Source organism: Syngnathoides biaculeatus, chromosome 3 (assembly GCF_019802595.1).
Source record: "Syngnathoides biaculeatus isolate LvHL_M chromosome 3, ASM1980259v1, whole genome shotgun sequence".
Taxonomy (NCBI): domain Eukaryota; kingdom Metazoa; phylum Chordata; class Actinopteri; order Syngnathiformes; family Syngnathidae; genus Syngnathoides; species Syngnathoides biaculeatus.
The window spans coordinates 3,708,587-3,735,150 of NC_084642.1; the positions used below are offsets into that span (position 1 = coordinate 3,708,587).

Sequence of the window (26,564 nt, forward strand, 5' to 3'; positions counted from 1 at the left end):
TAGTGCCCAAGCCTTGTTCATGACATCAACTGGTCACCATTCAATCGCAGGGCACATGAAAAAATGAACAAATGTACCTTTTGGCATCTTAAACTACTGTGCGTGATTTTGGGATGTGGGAGAAAACCCGAGCACCCGGAGAAAACCCACACAGGCAAGGGGGTAACATGCCCACTCCACACAGGAGAGGTTGGGACTTTAACTGGCAACCTCAAACGGGAGGCAGATGTGCTCACCAGTTAACTAGTGAGCACATGTAAACATCCATGCATCCAGTATCTGAGCCGCTTATCCTCACGAGGTTCGCGGGAGTGCCGGAGCTAATCCCAGCCGTTATCGGGCAGGAGGCGAGGTACACCCTGGATTGGTCGCCGGCCAATCGCCCGGCACATGGAGACTGACGACAGCCGCACTCACAATCACACCTACGGGCAATTTAGAGACTCCAATTAATTCACCTTTTTGGATGTGGGAGAAAAGTGGAGCACCCAGTGAAAACCCACACAGGCAAGGGGAGAACATGCCCACTCCACACAGGAGAGGTTGGGACTTTAACTGGCAACCTCAAATGGCAGGCAGATGTGCTAACCACTTAACTAGTGAGCACATGTAAACATCCATGCATCCAGTATCTGAGCCGCTTATCCTCACGAGGGTCGCGGGAGTGCCGGAGCTAATCCCAGCCGTTATCGGGCAGGAGGCGAGGTACACCCTGGATTGGTCGCCGGCCAGTCGCCCGGCACATGGAGACTGACGACAGCCGCACTCACAATCACACCTACGGGCAATTTAGAGACTCCAATTAATTCACCTTTTTGGATGTGGGAGAAAAGTGGAGCACCCAGTGAAAACCCACACAGGCAAGGGGAGAACATGCCCACTCCACACAGGAGAGGTTGGGACTTTAACTGGCAACCTCAGAAACGGGAGGCAGATGTGCTAACCACTTAACTCGTGAGCACATGTAAACATCCATGCATCCAGTATCTGAGCCGCTTATCCTCACGAGGTTCGCGGGAGTGCCGGAGCTAATCCCAGCCGTTATCGGGCAGGAGGCGAGGTACACCCTGGATTGGTCGCCGGCCAATCGCCCGGCACATGGAGACTGACGACAGCCGCACTCACAATCACACCTACGGGCAATTTAGAGACTCCAATTAATTCACCTTTTTGGATGTGGGAGAAAAGTGGAGCACCCAGTGAAAACCCACACAGGCAAGGGGAGAACATGCCCACTCCACACAGGAGAGGTTGGGACTTTAACTGGCAACCTCAAACGGGAGGCAGATGTGCTCACCAGTTAACTAGTGAGCACATGTAAACATCCATGCATCCAGTATCTGAGCCGCTTATCCTCACGAGGTTCGCGAGGTATAATTATGGTGGACAGGACGACCCGCTGGCCCGAAGCCGTTCCACTCTCCTCGACAACGTCGTCAGACGTGGCCCGGGCGTTCATCGGCACGTGGGTTGCACGCTTCGGGACACCGTGCGACCTTTCCTCAGATCGTGGCCCTCAGTTTACCTCTGAACTCTGGAACGCAGTCGCTGAGAGTTTGGGGGTCAAGCTGCACCGCACTACCGCCTCTCACCCCCAGGCGAACGGTCTTTGCGAGCGGTTCCACCGCTCCACGAAAGCAGCCCTGCGTGCCGGCTTGACTGACGGCAACTGGTTGGATAAGCTCCGGTGGGTCATGCTCGGCCTCAGGTGCGCCCCCAAGGAGGACCTGTTGTCCCCATCCGCCGAACTCGTCTACGGCCAGCCACTGCGGGTCCCCGGCGAATTCATCCCGGACGCCACAGCGCCCTGGTCCGCAGCCAGGCAACGGTCCTCCCTGCCGGAGGCCGCAAAAGGGTTCGCGCCGGTTCCCACGTCGCAACGTGGCACCCCAGCTGCCCGGCTGCCCCGTCACCTGCGCTCTGCGGATTTTGTGTTTGTTCGTCGTGACGCCCACCGTGGACCTCTCCGCCCCCCATACGACGGGCCGTTCAGGGTCCTGGAGCACGGGGATAAGAGCCTGCTCGTGGACATTGGCGGCAGACCCGAGACTGTTTCCGTGGACAGGGTCAAACCCGCGCACCTGGACATTGCCCAGCCTTTGGGGTTGGCCCTCCCCCCGCGTCGGGGTCGTCCCCCTTTGCCCTGTGCCCCTGCGCCCGCCGGGGTACCCTTGACCCCGCCTGAGCCCTTGTCCTGTGACTCAATGGACAGTGCGGCCCCGCCCCCATCGGCCCCTACAGTGCACACTCGCCGGGGTCGGGTCATCATCCCTCCACGGCACAAGGATTTTGACTATGGGTGAATTCTGGGGGGGCTTGTGTGGTGTTTACATAATTCACCCGCGGGACCTCGAGTTGGGGTGCGGGGTTCCGCACGGACTGTTTTTGTTGTTGCGCTTCCGGAGGAAAGGTTAACAGAGTTCCCGCCGTTATGCGAGTAGTTTGGTGATGTCGAACAATAAAGCAAGTTCTGTTCCTGTGTCCGACACTCCGCCTCCGACTCCTTTTCTCCGGCGCTACACTAGACTGCCCACTCCACACAGGAGAGGTTGGGACTTTAACTGGCAACCTCAGAAACGGGAGGCAGATGTGCTAACCACTTAACTCGTGAGCACATGTAAACATCCATGCATCCAGTATCTGAGCCGCTTATCCTCACGAGGGTCGCGGGAGTGCCGCAGGCATTTCCAGCCGTTATCGGGCAGGAGGTGGGGTACACCCTGGACTGGTCGCCAGCCAATCGCAGGGCACATGGAGACTGACGACAGCCGCACTCACATTCACACCTACGGGCAATTTAGAGACTCCAATTGATTCACCTTTTGGGATGTTGCCTGGAGAAAACCCAACCGGTTACAGGGAGAACATGCAAACCGCACACAGGCGGGGCCGGGATTTGAACCGCGGTCCTCAGAACTGCGAGGCCTAATCTCCAAACATGAGCATGTAAAATGTATTTGTTGAGTGTTTTTTTTTTTTTTTTTTTTTTCCATTGAAAGAAGTTTCTCGTGTGGATTCTGGAAAATCCCACCAGTCCGATCAATACTCGCTTTCTGCTCGGCGCATCATATCAAATCTATCGTCAATAATTTGGAATGAAACGGCCGCACAAAGGTCATCGTTCCGCTCTGAGTTGCATTGTAATCGCGTTACGGCTCTTTCAAATTCCCCTCTCCGCTTTACATAAGCAACGATATTGAAAGGCAGTTTGTCGCGCGTCACAAGCGATTGTTTTCCAATCACACACTCGACAGGTCGCGGCATTAAAAGCGACAGCGGATCGTCGGGCCGTGGAAGGCGGAGGCCCGCCCGCGAGGACGCAATCAAAAAAAAAAAAATAAAAAAATAAAAACGGGCAGAAAAACAAAGCCCTTATGCCTGCAATCAGTTATTAAGTGTGCGAATAGGCATCAAACGTGAAGATGATGACTGAAAGCGAGCTGCCGTTCCCATGGAGGTCCGACGGCTCATCACGCTCGAGGGTCTCGTCCCGGAGCCCACAGATGGTGACTCGTGCGCGGGCCTTTGTGAATCTCTCAACCTTCGCCTTAGCGTCCCTTGAAAGGCGGGCGCTGCATAATGTGCGGCGGAATTATTATTCTTTTTAGGACCATAGCCAGTGACGCGACAGCTCCGACTGTGGTCATCTTGAGATACCGCTCGGTAGAGCAACGTTATCGTCTCCGTTTTGTCCACTGAAATTTGTTTAAATTGAACCGTGCTGCCGTTTAGGACAAATATGATTGTAATGCGCTTAATAGAGATGAATTCATTACAAAGCCTCCAATTAGTTACATTTTTTTCCTTTGATCTAGTCCCATAAACACACACTATATTACAATTATATATATGTATAGATGTGTATATATATATATATATATATATATATATGTGTGTGTATATGCAGCTGGTAAAGCATTGGCCTCACAGTTCTGAGGTCCCAGGTTCGATCCCGGCCCTCCTTGTGTGGAGTCTGCATGTTCTCCCCGTGCCTGCGTGGGTTTCCTCCAGGCACTCCGGTTTCCTCCCACATTCCAAAAACATGCAACGTTAATTGGACACTCTAAAATTGCCCCTAGGTGTGATTGTGAGTGCGAGTTCTGAGGACCGCGGTTCAAATCCCGGCCCCGCCTGTGTGCGGTTTGCATGTTCTCCCCTTAACTGTGTGGGTTTGCTCCGGGCACTCTGGTTTCCTCCCACATCCAAAAAGGTGTATCAGTTGGAGTCTCTAAATTGTCCCTAGGTGTGATTGTGGGTGCGGCTGTCGTCTGTCTACATGTGCCCTGTGATTGGTGGGCGACCAGTTCAGGGTGTACCCCGCCTCCTGACCGTTGAACGCTGGGATAGGCTCCAGCCCTCGTGAGGATAAGTAGCTAAGAAAATGGATGGATGGATACATGCAATATGTAATTCATTAATTTGATTTTTGCGGGGGAGTCCCGTTCCTAATACAGTGAAATACTCGGTTCTCAAACGTCTCCGATCTCGAACAATCGGTTTTCGAACGAAAATTTCGAGTTTTTTTTTTTTGCTTCTGTTTTCGAAAAATCGGTCCTCGAACGCCGGCAACAAGACCCGGAAATAACATAACGCGCACGGCCCAACCAGCTGATTCACAAATCCATGACGTCGATTCGGTTTTCGAACAAATCGGTTCTCGAGAACCGAGGTTGTACTGTATAGCAGTACTGGAATTAAAAAAAATGAACAAGAAACTAGAAAAAAACAAAGGTGGCCTTGTCATTTTTTTTTCCATGAACATGTCGAAAATGAGCTCATTTGTTACTTTGGCAATTTTTCTTTCTCTGTTGGCTTTTGGTGACGTTTTGAAACAAACGTGGACTTTTTTCAACGCATGAAAGTTCCACGTTTGATTCTCCAGCAAACGGCTCTTGTGAAGGACAAATCAATAATCACATCTGTTTAATGTTCATAGCGCGAGGTATTGAAAAATTACATGAAAGGGAATTTATCCGTCGCTTAAACGGACCTTGAATCTCAAGACAACCTCGTTTGTCTTTTTTTAATCACTGTTAACTATAATTGAACAGATCCATCCGTTTCGTGTACCGCTTATCCTCACTCAACATCGAGGCCTATTGACAAATATATATATATATATATTTATGCCACTTACACCCACCAGGCTGCAAAAGGCGCTAAAGGTGCGCCAAAGACACTCTAAGGAAGCTCTCCAAAATAGCACCAGTAAGTTTACAGTACGTGCGTAGTTGGTGTTGCCTATTAAATATGCTTTACAAAATGAAAAGTCAGGAAAACTCTTGAATTCATAACAGAATCCACTGGTGAAATTGGGCAAGCTCGCATGAGAACCTTTCAATTTCATACAAAAAAATCTCCTCTGATTCCTGCTGTGGTTCCCTGAGAATACTTTTTTTTTTTTTTTTTTTCAAAATGTAAAACAAAGGGAAATTATAGACGCGCACGAGTCGAACGCCACCTGAGGTGTGTGAACGCGTTTGTGCGACGTGTCGAGCGCCTTTCCACAAAACGGGCACGGCGCGTATCGCTAATGAGATGAGGGATGAAACGCTCTCAGCAGAAAATACATTTTTAATGGCACGAGACGATGCGGTTATTGTGAGCGCGGCCGCCTTCTCGCTTGCCCTCTCAGCGTTTCATCTTACAGGCTGGGAAATGCCAAATTTCTTTCATATTCATTTGCTGCCTCCATTGACTGCCTTCTCTTTCAATATTTTTTTGTTTGGTGTTTTGTTTTTTTTTTTTTCGAGTGGCTCAATAAGAACAAAAATTCCATAAATTTAAAGCAAAACTGTAAAGTGTACTTAAAGGACAGCTTGAAGATTATTTTATCCGAGAGAATTTTCAACGCTGACCCTAATCACCTTCTTATGAGGTCTACAATATTGCCGGACATAAAGTATTGATTTAAAAACATAATAGCTCCAATTGGCTGTTCCAGTTTTACATCCGGCTCATTAGCTTCTAAATATACTGTATCTTTGTCGCTTAGCGCAAAAAAAATATCACTTTCTAACTTTATGAGGCTCTCAAAAGCAAAAGAAAACAAAAAAAAAAATCAATATAAAGAACATATTATTTAACGATAAGGCAGATGCACATATCGCAGCGATTTGGCAGTTGCTATAGTCCTGATGAGCAAATCTTATTTTGATCAGGAATATTTAAAAGAAAACAATCAAGGTGCTTCAGAGGTTTTATATTAATAGCGCAATTTTATTTTTTTTTTTCGATATTAGGCTTCACGTGATTCCGCAGAGCACGACAAAGTTTTTTCGGTTCTTTAATATCTAAGACCCAAATCGCTTTCCGTATGAATAATTTGTTGTACTGTATGTAGAACCAGTAAGAATGGGGGCCCATAAGCGTTCTGGTTCCGAGCCAAATAACCGTCAATGGGCACGGTTACATGTGACCGCGATGGTTTCCCTGCACTTCCTCCGGCCTCCATTAGGAGCTCCTCACTTTGTCCCTATCTGCTTGTTGCAGCACCTGGCGGAGGGGATTTGGACCGGTGGTGAGGACGACGTAGTTTCTTTTAAACGCACATGGCACCGAGTCGGTGCCGAAGCCTCTTTGGCCAGCGGCGTGGATGATAATTACGCTGATCACGGGGAGACAATTTGACATTTCTTCTGTTAACACACATTCCTGTGTTTTGTCAGGTTGTGGGGACAGCGTCGGATCCGACAACCTGAGCTTTGGGGCTCGGTCCAGTGGTGACCACTTTTAGAGTCATTTCAATCTGCACTTCCTTTTTGATTCTTCATTTGAATTCATTCTTGATTGTGAAAAAAATAATATATTGGCATTTTGACCTTACATTTTTGGGTGGATTATTTTGTGTGTGTGTCTGGAATCCTTTATACGTTCTCGTGCCGAGGAAGCCGTAGCAGTTCTCTAGAATCTTTTAATTTTTAAACGATGAGCAAGATTAAACCTCCATTTTGGTCCCGACATGAATCCTTATTCTTGTCTTGTTTAACAAAATTAACTTCAGCACAAGATCCAAAAACAATACACCCCTCTCCAAAAAAAAAATCTAAAAAGATGAGGCACAAAATATTTGGAAAAAAAAAAAAAAGAAAGGACAACAGTTTTTACACCACTGCAAATTACAAGCAGTGTACCAAATATGAAATTAATTGAGTCAAAGTGACCTTTATCACCTTTTTTGTATTGAACGACATGAGATTGTGCAGGTGTGCCTAATGTTGTGGTGCTGAAAGGATTTGAATCTTTCTACTCACCACGTCCCCAGTGACGCAAAGTAGACGGTTCCGCTCGTTTCGATCACTCTGTCAAATCACGACGACGAAGCCGCCCGCTTCGCCTCCGCGCACCCGAAATGAAGCCCCGGGTTCCGCTTGGGTCGCTTACCTGTAGGGGATCCAATCGGAGGTGTGCTTGGAGCTCATTCTGTCCGGATCGCCGCCGCCGCCGCCGCTGCTGCTGCTGCCAGGCTGGCGGCCTGCGACGGCACCACGGCAAAGTGGCTAAGTGGTCAGAGGACGGGATTCACGCGGCGAGAGCCCACGTAGCCCGACCATCGCTGCTCCTCGGATCCCCGAGCCTCCGCTCGTGCGTCTCGTCGACTCTCAATCCGCACTCGTCGAGCGTCGTGCACCGCGCGCTTACGAAATGAGCCCTTTTCTCGTCCTCCCGCGTACGCGTCAATGCCTCTCCTCTCCTCTGCTCGCATCCATCGCTTCTGCTCTTGACTGGATCTAAATCTCCCTCCGTTTCTTGCCCTTTAAGTCCCCCCTCCTCCCTTCTGCCTCCCTCTCTCCCCCATCCGTCTCCCTCGTGCAGCATCATCAACAGCGGCATCCGAGTATTTCAGCGGGGAGAAAGGGGAGTAAAAAAAAAAAAAAAAAACGATGTCGCGTCCCCCTCTTTTCTAGCATCTTTCATATTCTTTCTCATCGGCTTTCTTCGCCGCGCTCGGAATGCAAATCAGAGGACTCAGATGTGTTTCTGGACCAGTCATTGATTTATTCTCCCCGAGTGCGAAGCATTAGCATATGACTGCGGCGGCTAGTGTTAGCAGGCTTTAATTAATTAACACTCGTCACAGCCAGACAAAGGCGCCCAGTGATAGCGGCCGAAAGCTCCGAAGCGCCCTCGGCCGCATCTGCTTCCGGCCTCCGCCTGACTGTCACACATCACTCACTGTGTTCCCTGGCCCACCGCCGACTCCGTCTATAGACGCCTAACGCGGGCGGCTTCCTCGGGAGCACGGGCGCGCCACAAGGAGTCGATTCACGGCGGCTTCATCAACACGTGGACGTGCGGGGTCTCGCCTGGATCCGAGGCGGAACGAGCGGCAATCGTCGACACTAATTGGGGCGTGGACGTTTTGGGAAACACCGCGGCTGCCAAACTTCTTTCATATTAATTTGATGTTTTCACTGATGAAGATCTTCTCTCTGTGTTTGTGGGTGTCAACTTGACGATGCAGCTGGTGAATGAAGACGACTTTCCCGCACAACAGCCGTCATATCATCCACATGCGAGACCAAAGACATTTGGGAGTCTAGACCAAGACCAAAACAGAAACAGACCAAGTCAAGACCAAGACTGAAACAAGCCAAGGTCATGACTAGACTATCCATTATCTGTGCCGCTTAGCCTCTCAAGGGTCCCGGGAACACCGGAGCCTATCCAAACTATCTTCGCGGAGAACAGTGGTTCCCAAAGTCTTTCGTCTTTCAAACGTCTTTCCAGGGGGTCCGTGGCACGATGTCTGAGACAGAGTAATAATGAAATATTTTTCTGAAGAAAAGAACCAAAAAAAAAAATGCTTTTTCTCCTGTCTCGCTATGTCCCACATCCGATCTATCCAATTATGGTCCCTTCGTTACGACGTACAAGGGTGAGGCGGGGTTTTCGACTCTATTAGAAGACGAAAAAACGAAATCGTCTGGAAGCTTATCACGATGTGAGAATTGCCCTTTCCAGTTTCGAACCGACGTTTTGAAATATTGTGCAAAAATAAAAAGCAAGAGCACGTGAGCCACTAAAATTGAGTATTTCTTTGTACCAGAAGGGCATAGCTGTGTCCGGCACTACATTGTTGGCGAAAGTTGAGGTTGGGGGTCCGGGCCCAGGTTGACTTTGGGAACCGCTGGCGGAGAAGGTGTGCGACACCCTGAACTGGTTGCCAGACAATCGCGCGGCGCATCTAAACAAACAACCATTCGCACTCACAATCGGGAAACTCAGAGTCGACAATTAATGCGTGTTTTCGGGACGTGGGAGGAAAGCACGGTGCCCGGAGAGAACATGCAAACCTCGGAGCTGGGATTTGAGCCCCCGGTCATCAGAACTGTGAGGCTGACCCTCTAACCAGTTATTCCACCGTGCTGCCCATGACAAGACCACAGATATCTGTATGGAAAAACCACAACAAGGTTGAATCTCTTCTCTCTCTTCAAACACATCTGAAACCTGAAAACATGGTGTCTGCAACTCAAAGCACACGTAAAAATCTCAAATATTAGACTAAAATTCTCGGGAAAAATACATTCTTGGAATTATTTCAAAATAACAATTTAAATATGAGCTTGCTCGCAGACACACGAGGCGAGGAGACGTCATGTGACATCTCACTTTACTGTCCATGTACAAACTGTGTGTTTTCACATCAAACTGCCAACCACTCCCTTTGAAGCCAACAACTCCCTTTTCACCTCCTGCCCCTCCCTTGAAGATACACGGCCCTGGTGAATGTCTCCCTCTTGTGGCTCACCACACTCCAGCATTTTGTGATCGAAACATGCACGTTAGGGGCTCGTAATACACACCCTGGAAAGGCATTATTATGAGATCCTCACGGTTCAAAAATTGAAAAAAAAAATGTAATTGAGGTGATATGGCACACAGCTACAGCCAAAGTATAACATGTCTTGGATAAAGCACATTACTAAAACACACTAACACAAATTTGACACGCAGACCATAGACCGCATTGCTTGTGCAATGGTACGTAGAGCTCTTAGTATGACTGTAAGTATTCGTATGTATCGAAATACATAAATTCACAGGCCACTAAATTAGGAACACTTCCACAATTGCACTTGTGTCTGTTTATATGCGGCGGTTTTGACACTTTGTCTTGCAAACAAAACAGACAAAAACATTTGTGTTTGTTTGTGCTGCATCTCCAAAGGCATTTTGGATTTGTAACTGGTAACGGGAAAAATAAAAAAGATCAGTTTGTCGTCTATTCGTCTAGCGTCGCCTCATACACAACACAGCTTAATTATTGGCCAAGCCATACGTCAAATCCTACACAATTTACAACTTCAAATCATACACTTTAACTTCTTTTTCCTTTCGGCTTGTCCCGTTAGGGGTCATCTTTTTCCATCCAAGCCCATCTCGTGCATCTTCCTCCCCAAGATCCACTGTCCTCATGTCCTCCCTCACAACATCCATCAACCTTCTCTTTGGTCTTCCTCTCTCTCACTCTTTTTCCTGCCAGCTCCATCCTCAGCACCCTTCTACCAATCCAACTTTGGCCGTCCCACTAAAGAGCTCGTTTCTAATCCTATCCACCCTGCTGACTTCGAGCGAGAACCTCAACATCTTCATTTCCGCCACCTCCACTTCTGCTTCCTGTCGTTTCTCCAGTGCCACCGTCTCTAATCCGTCCATCATGGCCGTGCTCACCACTGTTTTATAGACTTTGCCCTTCATTCTAGTCGAGACTCTTCTGTCACATAGAACACCAGACACCTTGCGCCAACTGTTCCACCCCGCCTGGACCAGTTTCTTCACTTCCTTACCACACCCTTCATTGACCCCAAGTATTTGAAGTCGTCCACCCTCGCTATCTCTTCTCCCTGTAGCTTCACTCCACCCCTTTCATTCACACACATACTGTGCATTCTGTTTGACTTCGGCTAATCTTCATTCCTCTCCTTTCCAGTGCGTGCCTCCACCTTTCTATTTGTTCCTCCGCCTGCTCCCTGCTTTCACTGCAGATCACAATATCATCTGCGAACATCATAGTCCACGGGGATTCCAATCTAACCTCATGTCAGCCTATCCATTACTACCGCAAACAGGAAGGGACTCAGCGCGGATCCCTGATGCAGTCCCACCTCCACTTTAAATTCTTCTGACACACCTACGGCACACCTCACCGCTGTTCTGCTGCTCTGTACTATTCTAACCTATTTCTCCGCCACACCGGACTTGCGCATGCAGTACCACAGTTCCTCTCTTGCTAATCTGTCATAGGCTTTCTCTTGGTCTACAGACACAATGTAACTCCTTCCAACCTTCCCTGTACTTTTCCACGAGCATCCTCAAGACATATAATGCATCTGTGGCACTCTTTTTTTTTTTTTTTTTGGCATAAGCATACACCTTAACTCAATAAGGAAAAAGCATTACTATCACACAACAATAAACAAATATATTATGTACAATTTCGTTTCGTTAGTTAGAAGAGGAGAGATTTTTAATTTTACATTTGTCTCCTACAGGATGTTTTTTTTTTTTTTTTCATTGGGTTGAAACAACATCTGACGTTAACATTCCTGAAAAAAAAACTCACGGAAGACTCGAATGGGTGGCCTGCCAAAAATGTGGCGCGATGTCACAGAAATTTGTGGGCAAATTATTACAGTCCATCAATTCCTCATCTTCTGTTTACAGAATCAACCAGTGATACGTTATGTTGTTGTTGTTGTTGTTTTAGATTTGGCACACGAAATTCCCTCGGATTCGAGGATGAACAGATTGGAATTTGGCGTTTTAAGCTCAAGGTCATCGAGGTGAGGGAAGAAGTTGAGCGGATTTGGCGCGCACGGTCACAAGGATTTTAGGATAAACTTGAGCGTGACTTCGGTCTTCTGGCACTTTGGCCGTTCATCAACATACTGTACGTCTGCGCTTCCTGGTTGTTTGATTGGGTACACCAGCACAAGAAAATAGTTTTCACCAACTCTAACTATCGGTACATAAGGTTACTATTTGCCATGGACAAATATTACATAAACAGTAGTAGTAGTGCAGTAATACATGTAAAGCATATATTGTAGTTTGATATATTGTGTGTAGCAGAGTGAGATGCTTATCCTACACAGCTGTGCAGCTTTGTGCTTTGAAAAAAAAATACAAATAAAAAAAGTCTTTCTGTCCAATAATAACATGAAATCAGAACAAAGGTCAGTAAACAAAAACAGTTTCTACATCCCGAACGGAATCGACAGCGTTTGAGGACGTGATCCACAAGTGTCCTAAAATGACCAAATCCGGCACGGATGATTTTGCATATCGAGCGCGAGGCGCCGAGATGAAAGCGGCGCTAAATGGAACGAGCCCACTCGGCTCGGGAATGCTCCTGAACGCAAAAAAAAAAAAAAAGAAAAAAAAAAGCCCCCTGCTGAATATTTGATGCTGGAGAGCAGACTTTCAAGTTTGACTTTGAAGGGTGGATTTGGTCAGGAGGGACTTTTGGCGAAGATAAGAATATGTATTCTTCCTGCTTCCTTCCTACTCCAGCCTATTTTCTAAGTCCAGATTTTTTTTTCCCCACCCCCGCTGGCCTTACAGTAAGTGTGCAGCACCGCACATGCGATGATAAGGTCTCTTATAACGAATTATAATTTTCGAGTCCATAACTCTTCCATTTAGTTCCCGGAGGCGCTGTATTTTTAGTAAAAGCAGACCAGCAGTGTGCGTAATTATACTGTAATAGTGGTCAATTCACTGGAAGCACAGGCCATGCCAAAACGGATCTCTGCCTTTTGTCCGTCTGTCTCGAGCCAGCTGAACTTAAGCCGCAGAGAACACGACGGGATCAGGCAGAGATCGGCGGGACTCGAACCGGTTTGAAGGTCGAAAGCCCAGGTGTCAAACTTAACGTGCGGGGGCCAGAATCGGGCCCAACACATCATTTTAGGTGCCCCGCGAAAGCAAAATGACTTACGTGATTCTGGCTGAATCTCGACCAAAATTTCATTTTTACATTACGAAAATGAAGATGAAAATGAATTTGCTTACGGCCACGCTACCCTGAGAACGTCCAATCTCGTCAGATCTCAGAAGCTAAGCGGGTTTGGCCCTGCTTAGTACTTGGATGGGAGACCGCCTGGGAATACCGGGTGCTGTATGCATCTCTCCCCGGCTAAAATGCAGAGGGGTTACGTCAGGCAGGGCATCGGGTGTCGAACCCTGCCATACAAAATATGCGTTCATCTAAGATGACGCGCTGCGGTGACCCCTAACGGGACAAACCGAAAGGAAAAGAAGACATGACGAAAATGAATTTGAAATGGAAGTCTGGGTATCCCTGCTGAAGCTACTGCGAGCCGGAGAAGCAGTAGAAAATGGATGGATGGATGGATGGATGGATGGATGGATGGATGGATGGATGGAAAAATGAATTTGACACCCCTCCCCTGTTCTAGCACATTCTCTATTCTAGCTGCACAACAGTGTGCAAATTATAGCAGTTCTTGTAAATCTGTGTCTCAATTTAAGATTTAATCCTACACTCATTTGATTGGTTCAACCAAATTTAGGGCTCAAGTTTTGTGACTGGCGCCACGTAGTGTAACTGCGCAGAGGAGGGTTCGACCCAGCGTTGGTAATGTCGTGGACCAGGGCGTCTAAAAGAGGGACAGCTACACTCCTGAGGCTGTGATCACAGCCGAATTCAATCCTGACCAATCAAAGTGGCTCTTCCCACTCCCTTTAAATGCAGCAGGGTAAAAGCGCCCTGCCATTTGACATGGCAGAAGAAGGAACTGCTTTGCTCAAGTCCCGGAGGTCGAAGTGTATGAAGTACGTTTGTACGGAGGTTCCAGTAGACCTCCACAGGCAGATGATGTTTACAAAAATCATTTCATACAAATGATATAACAATAGTCAAAACAGATCTGATTGACTTCAGGCATCATCAATGTAATATGAAATTATTTCCCCATCACATTCGTTTCTGAGAAGCTTCCTGTACTTACAGCATAAAACAGGAACAGCAGCGAGAACTGAAATGCGTCATTACAGCCTACATTAAATATTTCTCCAAGGAAGAGAAGCGCGCAACTGCGTGGATGAAAATGATGTCACATTTGACACAGGAGACGGGGAGGCGGGCTCGGGGAACTTGTAGGCAAAACGTTAATGGAAGATAATTAAGCCCTGTTGGCGTCACGTTGCAATAATGAATTGAAAATCCCCTCCGTGTAAATGCTCACTTGCATAATTACACACATTAAAGCGGAGGTGCCCAAACTTTTTTTTTTGCCTCAAGAACTACGTCTCAGCAGCCGAACTCCCGCGATCTTTAACATTGCTCGTGAGTGCGTTTTCCCAAAACTGAAAAAAAAAAACAAAAGTATGTGGGAGGCAGCATCACGCTTCAGCCGGGGCCTCAGTCAAGATCGAGGTAACAGTGAGCAGTTGAAAATGGTTCACGCTTATGCTAGAAAGCAGCAGCAACAACAACAACAACAAAACGTCAGGAAAATCCTACTAGAATCCTGAAATTTGGTTGGGGTCCATTTAATTAGTTCACCCTTTTTTGAGGGTGTGCACATTTGTGCAAATGCATTATCTCTGTTGTTTCATTCCACCCCCCGCCCCCAAAATGGTTTTACATCATTCCAATTGAACTCTATATTGCTTTAGGTGGACCAACGTTAAAAAGGATTCCTTTGGGTTTTTTAACATCACAAAATCGTGGCGTTTGAAAAGGGGTGTGCGGACTTTTCCTATCCGCTGGATCTGACTAAAAGCTTCAGGCAGAGACTGAGCGGCTTCATGCATGATACGAATGAAAAGCGACTGATCATATTGGCGTTTGTCCAGCGATGATCGAATCCAGTGTGCCCACATGGATCGATTTGGGCTGATGAAAAATGAATTTGCGGAGAAATATGCTGAATGTCATATTCATAGGGCTTCTTTTGGGGAAAGGTTTCATTTAATTTGAGACATTGGAGCTACACGAAAATGTTGTCTCAGGGATCGGGCATTAGTTTGGAAAACCAGGGGTCGTGAGTTTGTATCTAACTGGGGCCTCCACTCCCTACTTGGGGTTGCGTCAGGAAGGGCATCCGGCGTAAAAACTGAGCCGAACAAATTTGAGCGTTCATCTGAGGTGGCACCATGGGGGGCGACCCCTAACGGGACAAGCCGAAAGAAACTTACTCTTGGCTACGGTCATGAGCTGTGGGTGGTGACCGAAAGAACAAGACCCCGGACACAAGGGGCAGAAATGAGTTTCCGGGCTCTCCCCTTGAGAAGCTCAGGGGATCAGAGTACAGCCGTTGCTCCTCCGCATCGAGAGGAGCCGGATGAGGTGGCTGGGGCATCTGATTCGGATTCCCCCGGACGCCTACCTGGTGAGGTGTTCCGGGTACGTTCCATTGGGAGGAGACGGCCCAGGGCACGCCGGAGAGACTTACGTCCCTCAACCTGCTTGGGCGCGCCTGGGGAACCTCTCGGAAAAGCTGGATGAAGTGGCTGGGGACAAGGGGAAGTCCGGGAGTCCCTGTTCAAACTGCGGCCCACGTGAGCCCACCTCGAATAAGCGGGAGAAAATGGATGGATGGATGGATGGATGGATGGATGGATGGATGGATGGATGGATGATGGATGGATGGTGATAAACAGAAGATGGATGGATGGATGGATGGTGATAAATGGAAGATGGATGGATGGATGGAGATAAACGGAAGATGGATGGATGGATGGATGAATGGATGGATGGAATGGTGAAAAACAGAAGATGGATGGATGGATGGATGGTGATAAACAGAAGATGGATGGATGATGGATGGATGGATGGATGGATGGATTGGATGGATGGATGGATGGATGGTGATAAACAGAAGATGGATGGATGGATGGATGGATAGATGGATGGATGGATAGATGGATAGATGGATGGATGGATGGATGGATGGATGGATGGATGGATGGATGGGTGGGATGGTGATAAACAGAAGATGGATGGATGGATGGATGGATGGATGGATGGATGGATGGATGGATGGATGGATGGAATCAACGGGGGACACAAACAAATGTTTCTTTTTTCATTTGGACAAGACTTGTATCCAGGGGCAACGGACAAAGATGAGGCCTGACGGTTTAAGCGTAATTTGTGGTGACTCAGCAGAATGAGTCACGCTCGTCCACATCAGCTTGCGCGCTCGCTCGTATTGTCAAATGTACAAAAATATTCTTCGGGTTGAGAGTGTTCCCTCCCTCCTACCCGATAACTGCCGGGAACGGCTCCGGCACACCGCGACCCTCGTAAGGATAAGCGGCTCGGAAAACGGATGGATGGATAGATTTGCACACGAGCAGAGCACCTTTCAGAAAAAATACTTACTTCCTTGTACATGTTTCCACGTTATCAATATAAAATGAATTTTAAATGACTCCTTATTGTTGTCTTCCCGCGCGGCACATCGTGAACAAATTGCAAAAATTTGTCACCTCCCTGAAAAATAAACAAAAACAAAATATGCAGAGAGGTGGGGGCATCCTGACTCAGCTCCCTCACCGGGGGCTTCCTCGGAAAATTGCACCGGTTCTCGTCACCATGGCAACAGCGGAGACTCATTTTTATGATTTAAAAGAGAGATGGAGAAGCTCTGAGGGATGCTACTGTGATGTTGGTGTGTCCAAACACAAACACACACGCATATATGTGGTCAAAACATGGAAACATGCATGAAAACGTGTTGATTTTTTTTCCATTCGCTCCGTGAAAGTCATGATTTTGGTCAACAGGGGGCGATCTCGTGAAAGGGGGAAATGTAGTGTCGGCGGATGGTCGCACGATGGTGCCGTTCAACAGTTTAAGTCTCACTACGGATGCAACTTTACACAGTGTATTTACATATTAAATACATACGTGTAAATGTTTTTTTGGCGGGAGAGAGAGGGAGGTTGAGAGAGAGAGAGAGAGAGGCATTTAATGTATGTATATTTGCACAACTACACGAATTTGCAACAATATCTTTGTACTCTCTATCCTCCATTTTGTGGATGACTTGTTTTGAGCATCCGCCTCACAGTTCTGAGGACCCGGGGGTCCAAATGCCGGCCTCGCCTGTGCGGAGCTTGCATGTCCTCCCCGTGCCTGTGTGGGGTTTTCTCCGGGTACTCCGGTTTCCTTCCACATCCCAAAAACATGCAACGTTAATTGGACACTAAATTGCCCCTCGGTGTGATTGTCAGTGCGGCTGTTTGTCTCTATGTGCCCTGCGATCGGCAACTCCTACCCGAATATAGCATTCCCGCAATCCTTGTGAGGATATGCGGCTCAGATCATGCCTGGATGGATGGTTGCAGTTAATATGGTTCTTTTTTTCCCCTTCTTTTTATTTTTTGCTTTGACTTATGAGCATGGCTTTAAGGTATGATCTAAGTTTCTTGTACTTGTACAATTTTTCATAAAAGAGGCTTCAAGTTGTTTGCGCCCACTCCCGAACGACATTTACTGTCAAAATGAGCAAAATAAAGATAATTACACATGCATGTAAAACAAGAAAAATATTTTAGATTTAAGCTCACGATAAGTCTTTTTTTTGCTTCATGCTAACATAGATAGTAAAACGCCATGGACGGGCTAACCAAGAGCATCGATGTCAGATACTCTGATTATTTTAATTAATTCCGTAATCGAGCACAAATGGTAAAGCAACACATGTAGACAGACCAGCCAAGACTAGACTAATAATGACATTGCTGGTTTTTTTTTATAAAGAACAATATTGTACAGGGTTATTTTTTTTTATTTAAAAATACGTTACAAAAAAATTTATGTTTTTAGGGGTGCTTGGAAGTGATACGCCACAACAGCAGTAGTGTACTCTGACTAGCTAGCTACTGGTTATTATCTTTGTAGGATAATAATTAATTCAACCGGCTACAATTCGCTGTCTAAAATTCAACCGTCTGTGCCACCAGGCAGGGTTACTTCAGGTCGTAACCGAAGACCCAGCCAATCACAGTTACGCTTTCTTAGTCACGTGACGTCACATGCTAAGAAAGCGTAACTGGATTGGCTGGGTGTTTGGTTCTGACCTGAAGTAACCCTGCCTGGTGGCGCAGACGGTGAATTTCAGACAGCGAATTGTAGCCAGTTGAATTGTTAACAGTGAAAAGTTACACTGAAATAAAACCATTGAAAATTTTACATTTCAAATTCAAATCCTGGTGGCACATATTTACTTCCATGGTACGACTCAAAAAAATTTTTTTTAAATGTCTAGCATTTTTCCACTGAGAAAATCACAACATCTTCCCCACATTTTGAATAAAAATTCCCTGAAAATTCCCCGTCCGACGCCACGACGTCCGCGTCCTTTTCCACGTTCCGGCGAGCAGGCGGGTCCGCCATTTCGGAGTGCACGTGAAGTGCACTTCGTCTTCAATTGCAATCAGAAACGCAGCCAAACGCGTACCTCTTAGACAATAAAAAAAAAAAAAATATGTCCGCAAAGGCCAAATTGCTCCAATCTATTTTGTGTCGGTAGTCAAGATGACACCGACTGCGCAGGTGTACCTAATATGATGGCCACACGTTGTCACCTTTCCCACGCTGGCACACGATTGCCACTGTTTGCCTTTAAGAAGCGAGGAGGATGGCGGGGACGACCGTCTCCGCATTTAACGGCGCGCCGACCATAATTGCGGCACTCCGGACTCAATCTTTGGTTCGGAAAAAAAAAAAAAAAAAAAACGCCGTGCCACCACCTCCCAGTTTTTTTTGTTTTTTTTTTTTGCGCCATCATTTTTAACCATAGCAACGAGCTCCAGAGGCACGTTCAGCACCTGCGCAGTGCTTCGGAGGGGAGATGAAGAAAAACAATAGCGAGAGGGGAGAATATTAACGCATAAATCAAGGACAGAAAATACATCAAAATCCTCCCTGAAGGCAAAATAATAAAAAAAAAGAGGCATGAAACAATTTTAGATATCTTATCTCACTATAAAAAAAAAAAAAAAAAACAGATTCATTGATGGAAAGGTAGGTACAGTGAAGAAAATAAGTATTTGAACACTCTGCTATATTGCAAGTTCTCCCACGTAGAAATCATGGAGGGGTCTGAAATTTTCATCGTAGGTGAAAGTCCACTGTGAGAGAGATCATCTCAAAAGAAAAATCCAGAAATCACAATGTATGATTTTTTTTTCAATGATTTATTTGTGTGATACAGCTGCAAATATGTCTTTGAACACCTGTCTAACAGCCAGAATTGACCCTCAAAGACCTGTTAGTCCGCCTTTATTAGTCCACCTCAAGATGGACCTGTGTGACGTCGTTAGCTGCATAAAGATACGCGTCCATCTCATACGGATCAGTAAGACTCTAACTTGTAACTTGTAAGATCAAAGATCTGTCCAAAGACACCAGAGACAAAATCGTCCAACTCCAGACGGCTGGAAAGGGCTACGGAGAAATTGCCAAGCGGCTTGGTGGAAAAAGGTCCACCGTTGGAGCAATCGTTAGAAAATGGAAGAAGCTAAACATGACGGTCGATCTCAATCGGAGTGGAGACCCGTGCAAGATAGCGCCTCGTAGGGTCATAGTGATCCTTGGAAAGGTGAGGAATCAGCCCAGGACTACACGACAGGACTTGGTCAGTGACCTGAAAAGAGCTGGGACCACCGTTTCCAAGGTGACTGTTGGTAATACGCTAAGACGTCATGGTTTGAAATCATGCATGGCACGAAAGGTTCCCCTGCTTAAACCGGCACATGTCAAGGCCCGTCTTAAGTTTGCCAATGACCGTTTGGGTGATACAGAGGAGTCATGGGAGAAACTTTTGTGGTCAGATGAGACCAAAATGGGACTTTTAGGTCATAATTCCACTACCCGACGAATGATGAATTCCATCCCAAGAACACCGTCCCTCCTGTGAAGCATGGGGGTGGTAGCATGCAAGATATCACCTCGTGGGGTCTCAATGATCCTTAGAAAGGTGAGGAATCAGCCCAGGACTGCATGACAGGACTTGCTTGGTCAATGACCTGAAGAGAGCTGGGACCACCGTTTCCAAGGTGACTGTTTTTTTTTAACAAATATTAACATTAGTTTTATCAGGTGTTCAAATACTTATTTGCAGCTGTAACACACAAATCGTTAAAAAAAAATCATACATTGTGATTTCTGGATTTTTCTTTTGAGATGATCTCTATCACAGTGGACTTGGACCTACGATGAAAATTTTAGACCCCTCCATGATTTCCAAGTGGGAGAAAGTGCAATACGGCAGGGTGTTCAAATACTTATTTTCTTCACTGTAAGCCCTGGGCCAGCTTTACTTGACCTGAGTGAGTGCTTAAATGCGCTATTAAAAAAAAAAACTGCTAGTATTCGTTTTACATTCTGAATGCAAAGTCTTGAAGTCTTGAAAATAATATTATCGGAGAGCCTCACGCGTTATGGCGGAGTGAGAATCAATGCCGCCATAAAAAGATTAATAAAAAAAAAAGGACAGTAAGAGTACAACGGAGATGAGGGAATTCATTATTCACACGTGGAAAAGAGGACGATTCGGCGCTAATGAGTTTTCGTCCGCTCACTTGTCTGCAAACGTCGACAGACACTCGAGAAGACGAATCCTCCTCAGCGTCGCGTTTCATCGACGTTTCTCTTTGTGTGGTCCTCGACGACGGCGCGCACGAGGACAAAAAAAAAAACAAAAAAAAATAATGGAGCAATTATCAGTTCAATCGGCGCTTGACTGAAGCAAAAATTCAAGTACGAGCGGAGAGGCGAAGTGGAACAGTTAATCGATTCATCGATTACTGATCGATCATCACATTAACCGACGGCTCTGAGAATTTGATTCATTCGGGTATCAATGACCTGTGAACGACGTGTACTTGTGTCCAAAAAGTATCTTGAAGTTTCAGAATGCAGTATTTGGTGAGTACAACATCACTCGCTGTAATGTGAGATTGCTTATCGTAATGTCTCACGTACAATGCACATTTTTTTGCCATGAAATTGTCAAATCAATATCTCAAAATGAGATCAAGTAAATAGAAAGTATTATGATGCAGTGTGCTCCAATAAAGTCCTTAACTTCATAATAATTATTTGTAAAAAATACATTGAATACTTCATGTTGGGATTATATGGGTCGATGATAAATCATGTACATTATTGTAAAAATACATGATACATAGGTAGGAGGGTTTTCCAGAATTTTGAGGTCAAACTTGCGGGTGCGTATTATACATAGGTGCGCATACACGACAAATTATCGGCACTGGAATTGCGATTAGAATTGGGATTATTTTCCTCGGCCCATGCTGTTGTTCTGAATTTCATAAATAAAGTAGTTGCTACCCACAAAACAGCTACCGTAATTTCCGGCCTATAAGCCACGACTTTTCCCCCCCCCCACACACTTTCAAACCTGCGGCTTATGCGGTGATATGGCTAATTTGTGCATTTTTTTTCTAACGGCCGCAAGGGGGCACTCGAGCAGAAAAGGTACGGATGGACTATATGTGCTGAGGAAGTGACTTTTAGTGGCCCTAGTAGCGCTGCGCTAGCGTTAGCGCTGTGCTCGTGTGTTGCTGCTGTGTTACTGGCGTGTCTCAGTGATATTTACCGGTAAGTTTTATTTTAACCGGCCCTGTTAGCATTAGAGCTAGCGTTAGTGCAGCGCTAGTGTTACTGCTAGTGTTACTGCTAGTGTTAGCGCTGTGCTAGCATGCTACTGCTGTGTTACTGGCGTGTCTCACTGATATTTACTGGTAAATTTTATCTTAACCGGCCCTGTTAGCATTAGAGCTAGCGTTAGTGCAGCGCTAGTCTTACTGCTAGTGTTAGCACTGTGCTAGCATGTTACTGCTGTGTTACTGGCGTGTCTCGGTGATATTTACTGGTAAATTTTATCTTAACCGACCCTGTTAGCATTAGAGCTAGCGTTAGTGCAGCGCTAGTGTTCGTGCTAGCGTTAGCACTGTGCTAGCGTGTTACTGCTGTGTTACTGGGGTGTCTCAGTGATATTTATTGGTAAGTTTTATTTTAACCGACCCTGTCAGCAGTAGAGCTAGCGTTAGTGCGGCGCTAGTGTTAGTGCTAGTGTATTGCTGCTGTGTTACTGGCGCGTCTAAGTGATATTTACCGGTAAGTTTCATTTTAACCGGCCTTGTTAGGATTAGAGCTAGTGTTAGTGCAGCGCTAGTGTTACAGCTAGTGTTAGCACTGTGCTAGCATGTTACTGCTGTGTTACTGGCGTGTCTCAGGGATATTTACTGGTAAGTTTTATTTTAAAAATAAACGCCGTTGGCGTTGGAGCTAGCGTTAGGGCAGTGCTAGCATTAGCACTAGCGTTAGCGCGGCACTAGCGTTAAACTCTTTCTGTGTACAGTCTTTTTTTGTAAATATCTTGGGTTTCAATGTGGGCACTTTGGGCTTTTACATAGCTGCAGCGTATGTATGTACCAAATGGTATTTCCTTTACAAATGTACTCGGCGAAGCTTGTAACCAGGTGGGCTGTGTAGGCCAGGAATTACGGTACTTCCCCAATTTATGCACTTTTTTTTTTTTTTTTTGAAAGCTTGACCATCCGAGAGCCGATAACAGACAAAATTTGAATCAAAACAGATTCCAGTTCCATCCGTTTTTTGGGGGAAAGAACATTGAGGCCTACAAGTGCTCGTTGCTGGGATGTTGCCAATCAAGTTAGTGATTTTTATCCCCAGACACTTGTGCAAACTTCCCTTTCACAAAGTCCACATTCTAAAACGTCTCTAAGAGAAACTGCCTTTTTTTTTTTGCCGAACGACTTTAATGAAAATGTGGCCCTGTCGTCATGGACGCACGCGAAAGAGTTCCTTCTCGGTGACGGGGTTTAAGCCAGACCTGGAACCGAACGGAGAAATCCGAGCTCATTTAACACTCTTCCGCTAATATTGGACATATTCATCAACCACCCACAACAACATTATGTAAACGATCTAGTGAGCCGTCGTAAGGATTCGAGTGCTGATAACTGAGGTTGCAATTACACCGGCGTACAACAATAGCGAATAATATTTGGAGCTGTTGCTAATATTTCAACGTTCTTGTTTCGCTAAGAGCTAACTAAAATATTATAAATACAGCAAAACCTTGAGTTACAAATTCAATTTGTTCCATGACTGTATGTCACTCAAACTTTCCCATTGAAAGGAATTGAAAATCCATGAAATCTATTCCATCATTGATTTTCTTTGCCGCTTATCCTCACGAGGGTGGCGGAATGGTGGGGCCTATCCAAGCTGTCAACGGGCAGGAGGCGGGGCACACTCTGAACTGGTCGCCAGCCAATCGCAGGGCACATGGAGACAGCAATCACACCTCGGGGCAATTTAGAGTGGGTTTTTTTTTTGGGGATGTGGGAGGAAGCCGAAGCGCCCGGAAAAAACCCACACAGGGACAACCCGGGACCTCAGAACTGTGAGGCCAAAGCTTTACCAGCTGAGCCACCGTGCCGCCTGTAAAAATCCAAATCCATCCATCTTCTAGAGATCGGGTCGCGGGGAAGTAGCTTCAGGAGGGACTCCCAGACTTCCCATTCCCCATCCGCTTCATTCAGCTCTTCCAGGGGGATCCCGAGGTGTTCGGAGGCCAGCCGAGGGACGTAGTCTCGGGTCGTCCCTGTGGTCTCCTTCTGGTGGGATGTTCCGAGAACACCTCACCAGGGAGGCATCTGGATCAGATGCCCCAGCCACTTCACGTGGCTCCTCTCAATGCAGAGGAGGTCGTGGCTCTACTCTGAGCCCCTCTTGGATGAGCGAGTTCCTCACGTTCTCGCTGAGGGAGAGCTCGGAAAAACCCTGTCGAGGAAACTCATTTCGGCCGCTGTTCGTTCGGTCGTGACCCACAGCTCGTGACCATAGTTGAGGGTTGGAACGTCGATCGACCGCTAAATTGGGAACTTCGCCTTTGGGCTTAGCTCCTTCTTCACTACAACGGGCCGATACAAAACCTACCGCAATAAAAAGTTTTGTTTTAATCAAGTTTGAATAATCATAACGTGACACCTGTCCACGTAAAAACTGGAGTATTCATGTGTTGTGTGGACCTCGTGGGTGACATCTGGAGCTCTGCTACGGCCGTTTAGCCTCCGGTTAGCTCAGTGTCATCATCTCCTCCAAGCCCCGTGGGAAGTATTTTCCTTTTGCAACGTCTCTTTCGATCAAGAGCTTGAAAGTTTGAAACTGTTTTTAAACATCACACTAAATTTCCTCAGAACTGAAATTACCTGCGACGACTACGCCATGCCTGATTAAAAAAAAAAAAAAAAAAAAAGGTGCTTTACTAAACCACAGAAGCTTAATTGTTGGGATACCAAATACTGTTGCCATGGTAGCGTGGCTGTCCGTTTGTTGTGTTGCTTTTGGAAATTAGCTCGGGTGAAGTTCTTTTTTTCTTCTCCGTTCAATGGGTTGACCGCAATTTTTTCCATTCGGACTACAGTACAGTTTACGAGCAGCCCCGCCCGCGGGTTTGAAGCCTTGTTACTTTGCCGCATTCGCTGTCGCGGACCGGGCACGGTTGTCGGTCCTCGGTTGCATCAAAGTGGATTTCCTGTTAAATGACCCTTTCAACAGCAGGTGTGCCTTTAGAACCGCAGCGTGAAGCAGGATGACAAACCGGCTGTGGCAAAATCACCGACAAGTGGTTTCTAGTACACAGAATGCTTTTCTGTGGGTGTAAAGCGGAGGAGCGCAATTACAAAGGATCTATCTTAAGTACCCTTTGATTTACATACAAGTGACATTTACTGACAGTTTGAATGTCTTGTAAATGTCTCCCGAGGACATTACTCATCGTCTTATCAGAACCGAACAAAGGTTCATCATTAAAAGGAGACCAAAAAGAGGTTTTTGCTCGGTGAGAAGACGCTCTCCGCTTGTCTAGATAACGCTGACGACTTTAGTCTTGCAGCATCCGGCACGCTTATGAGCTCGAGCCAATGAAGCGATCGTCTTTAATGCAGCTGACTCGCTATCGTCAGGAGCGCAGTTGCTTCACGAGACGGGTACTAGTACGGGCCGGCGCGGCCAGTGCTTAGTGCCTCACCCTCCCATTTCTTTGATTTGCTTGTTTTTGTGCCTGCGTGGGTGTTCTTCCTCCCGCATTCCATAAATTTGCATACCAGCTTCAATGGAGACTTGACCTTATCTGCAGGTGCGAATGTGAATACTTCTTTGTCTATGTACAGTTAATTCTATTTTTGTTTTGTTTAATTAGTTTAATTTTGTTACAGCGGCATCTGTAAAGTGTTGGCCTCGCATTTGTGTGGACCAGGGCTCGATCCTGGCACTCCCCGTGTGGAGTTTGCATGTTCTCCCCGTGCCTGCGTGGGCGTCCTCCCGCATCCCAAAAACATGCAACATTAATTGGACACTCCAAATTGCCCCAGTCACCGATGGGATAGTGCTACACACGCTTGGCTTTGGTGCGGGCAGCGTGGGATCGATTCCCGCTCGGTGATGGTATTGATACTTGCCCTGTGACTGTCTGGCAACCAGTTCAGGGTGTAACCCCGCCTCCTGCCTATTGATAGTTGGGTTGGCCGTGACCCTTGTGAGGATAAGCGGCTAGGAAAATGGATGGATGGATAAATTGCCCCTAAGTGTGATCGTGAGTGCGGCTGTTTGTCTCCATGTGCCCTGCGATTGGCTGGCAACCAGTTCAGGGTGCACCCGCCTACTGCCCGTTGATAGTTGGGTTGGCTCCAGCACTCCCGTGACCCTTCTGAGGATAAGCAGCTAGGAAAATGGATGGATGGATAAATTGCCCCTAGGTGTGATCGTGAGTGCGGCTGTTTGTCTCTATGTGCCCTGCGATTGGCTGGCAGCCAGTTCAGAGTGTACCCCGCCTCCCGCCCGTTGATGGTTGGGTTGAATCCAGCACTCCTGTGACCCTTGTGAGGATAAGCAGCTAGGAAAATGGATGGATGGATAAATTGCCCCTAGGTGTGATTGTGAGTGCGGCTGTTTGTCTCCATGTGCCCTGCAATTGGCTGGCAGCCAGTTCAGAGTGTACCCCGCCTCCCGCCCGTTGATGGTTGGGTTGAATCCAGCACTCCTGTGACCCTTGTGAGGATAAGCAGCTAGGAAAATGGATGGATGGATAAATTGCCCCTAAGTGTGATCGTGAGTGCGGCTGTTTGTCTCTATGTGCCCTGCGATTGGCTGGCAGCCAGTTCAGAGTGTACCCCGCCTCCCGCCCGTTGATGGTTGGGTTGAATCCAGCACTCCTGTGACCCTTGTGAGGATAAGCAGCTAGGAAAATGGATGGATGGATAAATTGCCCCTAGGTGTGATCGTGAGTGCGGCTGTTTGTCTCTATGTGCCCTGCGATTGGCTGGCAACCAGTTCAGGGTGTACCCCGCCTCCTGCCCATTGATAGTTGGGTTGCCTCCAGCACTCCCGTGACCCAGTGAGGATAAGCGGCTGAGAAAATGGATGGATTGAAGGATCGGAATTGGACATGGACAGCATGCCTCACCACTACGTTTGTTTAAATTAATTGGAAAATGCTGAGGAGGAGGAAAAACATCGACTA

At 46.8% G+C, this 26,564-nt stretch overlaps 1 protein-coding gene and 1 pseudogene across 2 annotated transcripts in view; one reads left to right on the forward strand and one right to left on the reverse strand.

The window, feature by feature from the left end:
• tub (TUB bipartite transcription factor) overlaps positions 1 to 26,564 on the reverse strand; it is a 54,912-nt gene that overhangs the window by 22,647 nt on the left and 5,701 nt on the right. Inside the window, exon 1 of one of the 2 annotated variants that reach the window (XM_061815023.1) lies at positions 7,384 to 7,691. The exons of the other annotated variant lie outside the window; for it this stretch is intronic. Coding sequence (XP_061671007.1) covers positions 7,384 to 7,421 — 38 coding nt within the window. The 5' untranslated portion in view covers positions 7,422 to 7,691. Of the gene's footprint in view, positions 1 to 7,383; positions 7,692 to 26,564 lie in introns of those variants that run through there. 2 annotated transcript variants of the gene reach the window in all.
• On the forward strand, positions 13,015 to 13,133 carry LOC133498727 (5S ribosomal RNA; annotated as a pseudogene).